Genomic DNA, 1,947 nt, shown 5'->3' with positions numbered 1-1,947 from the left:
GGCATTCTTGGGTAGACCTGATATACCTTAGTCACTTTTGAAAGAAAAGGTAGGTAAAAGAGACAGCAATGTTTATTTTATAATCTATTTAACTAAACAAGACAAATATGAACAAGAGTCAAGCCAAACTTGCCAAGAACATTTATTGATGCCAGCTGAGGTTAATGAATATAGAATGTCTTTGCCATAAGCCAAGGGATGGAGCACCTCATGCCCTTGGGGACAGTTGGGCTGGGTGGACGCCCTGGCCTCTTTCCCTGGGACGTTTGGTGGTGAGGCCTGCTCCTTAGTGACTAGCTTTGCTGCACCGTTTGAAGCCGTTTCATTTTTGTTTTTTGCCTTCGAGCAGTTCTCATCTTTTTAGTTTTTAAGAAACTGTCCTCTAACTGGTATAGAAAATCTTCAATTCGTCCAATCTAGAAGAAATAAACAGGTACAATAAGATTTGTTGTTGTTCCCCTGGGTTTTGTATGCTTATGAAGATGGTGGGATGCTTAAAGGACACACAGAGGTCCATGTTGAAAACAGAACTGGCAGACAGGAATGGTTAGGGCAGATTGTTTCCATTTAAGGGTCCCCTGCCTTGAGAACATGCAGCGGATATGTGGCTTTTCCTTATCATTCAGTCTCATGGAGTGGAGTGGTGATGGGATTATCATCACCACACCGTTTTTAACAGTCAGTGAGACCAGGGATTTCAAAAAGAAGTGGCTGGGGAAAAGTTAATTTATGGTAAGTCTTTCTGTGCTGCCTTTATCAAAAATAAGAGAGAAAACAAACAAATCCACCCCCTTCAAAACCAGAAACTCTAGCACTTGTAAGGCCATGGGCCAAGATGAACGAAAAAAATGAATATTCTACATTATTTTGGCAAGAGCCTTTAAGTCAAAAGGAAAATGAGAAAAATGCATTTTCTTTACAAATGCTACACCCAAGGAATGAGGTAAAATAATGACATCCAAAACAATAGTCGTTGAAAGAAAAAACCTATTGGTTTTTCTCCAAAAAATTTTCATAATTATTCAATGGTAGTTGGTTGAATGTATTATACTGTTTGTCTGAAAGAACTATAGTGTAGAAGTTTATATGTATGCTGAATTGGGCTCTCATCTGACTGGGTAGATATAAAAATTCATACTCAACTTCGACTCCCAAGACCTGCATATTGTATTAGTTTAACATCTCTCACTAAAGAGTCCATTGTCATAAAGTTAACTCAAAGCTTAGAGCACTTACTACTCAGGATGAAAGCACTTAGAACTTCAATTTTCCAATTTTGAGCTCCACTTTTAAGCAGTTTGATTTATCTTTCAGAGTAATATCCAAAAGATAATTCAAATTGTCAAAAAGAGAATAATAAATGGTAGCACTCATCCATATGTTATGTTTAGATCTTATATCACACTGGGTTATAGAAACTGCCTATTGGGCTCCTTAAGAAAACAAGATAACTTATTTATGTGAAAAGGATCCTTTTTGAAAGCCTTTAAAAAATGACACCAGGTAAATTTCTCTGAAAGCACATGGTCATTTATGATACCTCATCATTACAGGAATCATCAAAATAATTTGGCAGAATGTTTTTGGATCCGCTCAGGAAATCAATACATTATTTGATGTATTCCATACATTTACACTATCCAATGTTCACCAAATTAATAAGTGAAAAAATTAACACAGAGCATAAGAACACAAACACAATGGATGACACTGTGCCGTTACTTGGATTAGTTGAGTTGATGACTCACTCATTTGCACAGATAATGTATTATTTAAATCAAAACTCTTTACAACTAGATGTTTGCAATTAGCCTGAATACAATTTGAAATTACAATCCTAATGCAACAACAACAAAAAGCTTTCTTCAATGAGACAGAAAAATAATTATTTTTAATTATCCATCAAGTGGTTGCTCTCTCTCTCTCTCTCTTTTTTTTTTTTTTTTT

The 1,947-nt window shown here is 35.7% G+C and overlaps 1 protein-coding gene across 1 annotated transcript in view; it reads right to left on the bottom strand.

Annotated features, from left to right (window-relative positions):
• Nucleotides 1–293: 293 nt before the first annotated feature.
• Nucleotides 294–1,947, bottom strand: part of Spata16 (spermatogenesis associated 16) — a 220,307-nt gene continuing 218,653 nt past the window's right edge. Inside the window, exon 10 of the mRNA XM_015494342.1 lies at nt 294–416. Coding sequence (XP_015349828.1) covers nt 294–416 — 123 coding nt within the window. The remainder of the gene's footprint in view (nt 417–1,947) is intronic.

The sequence above is a fragment of the Marmota marmota genome, unplaced genomic scaffold (genome assembly GCF_001458135.2).
Source record: "Marmota marmota marmota unplaced genomic scaffold, marMar, whole genome shotgun sequence".
NCBI lineage: Eukaryota > Metazoa > Chordata > Mammalia > Rodentia > Sciuridae > Marmota > Marmota marmota.
The sequence above is the reverse complement of the archived record's forward strand: the minus strand, read 5'-3'. Positions and strand labels throughout refer to the sequence as shown.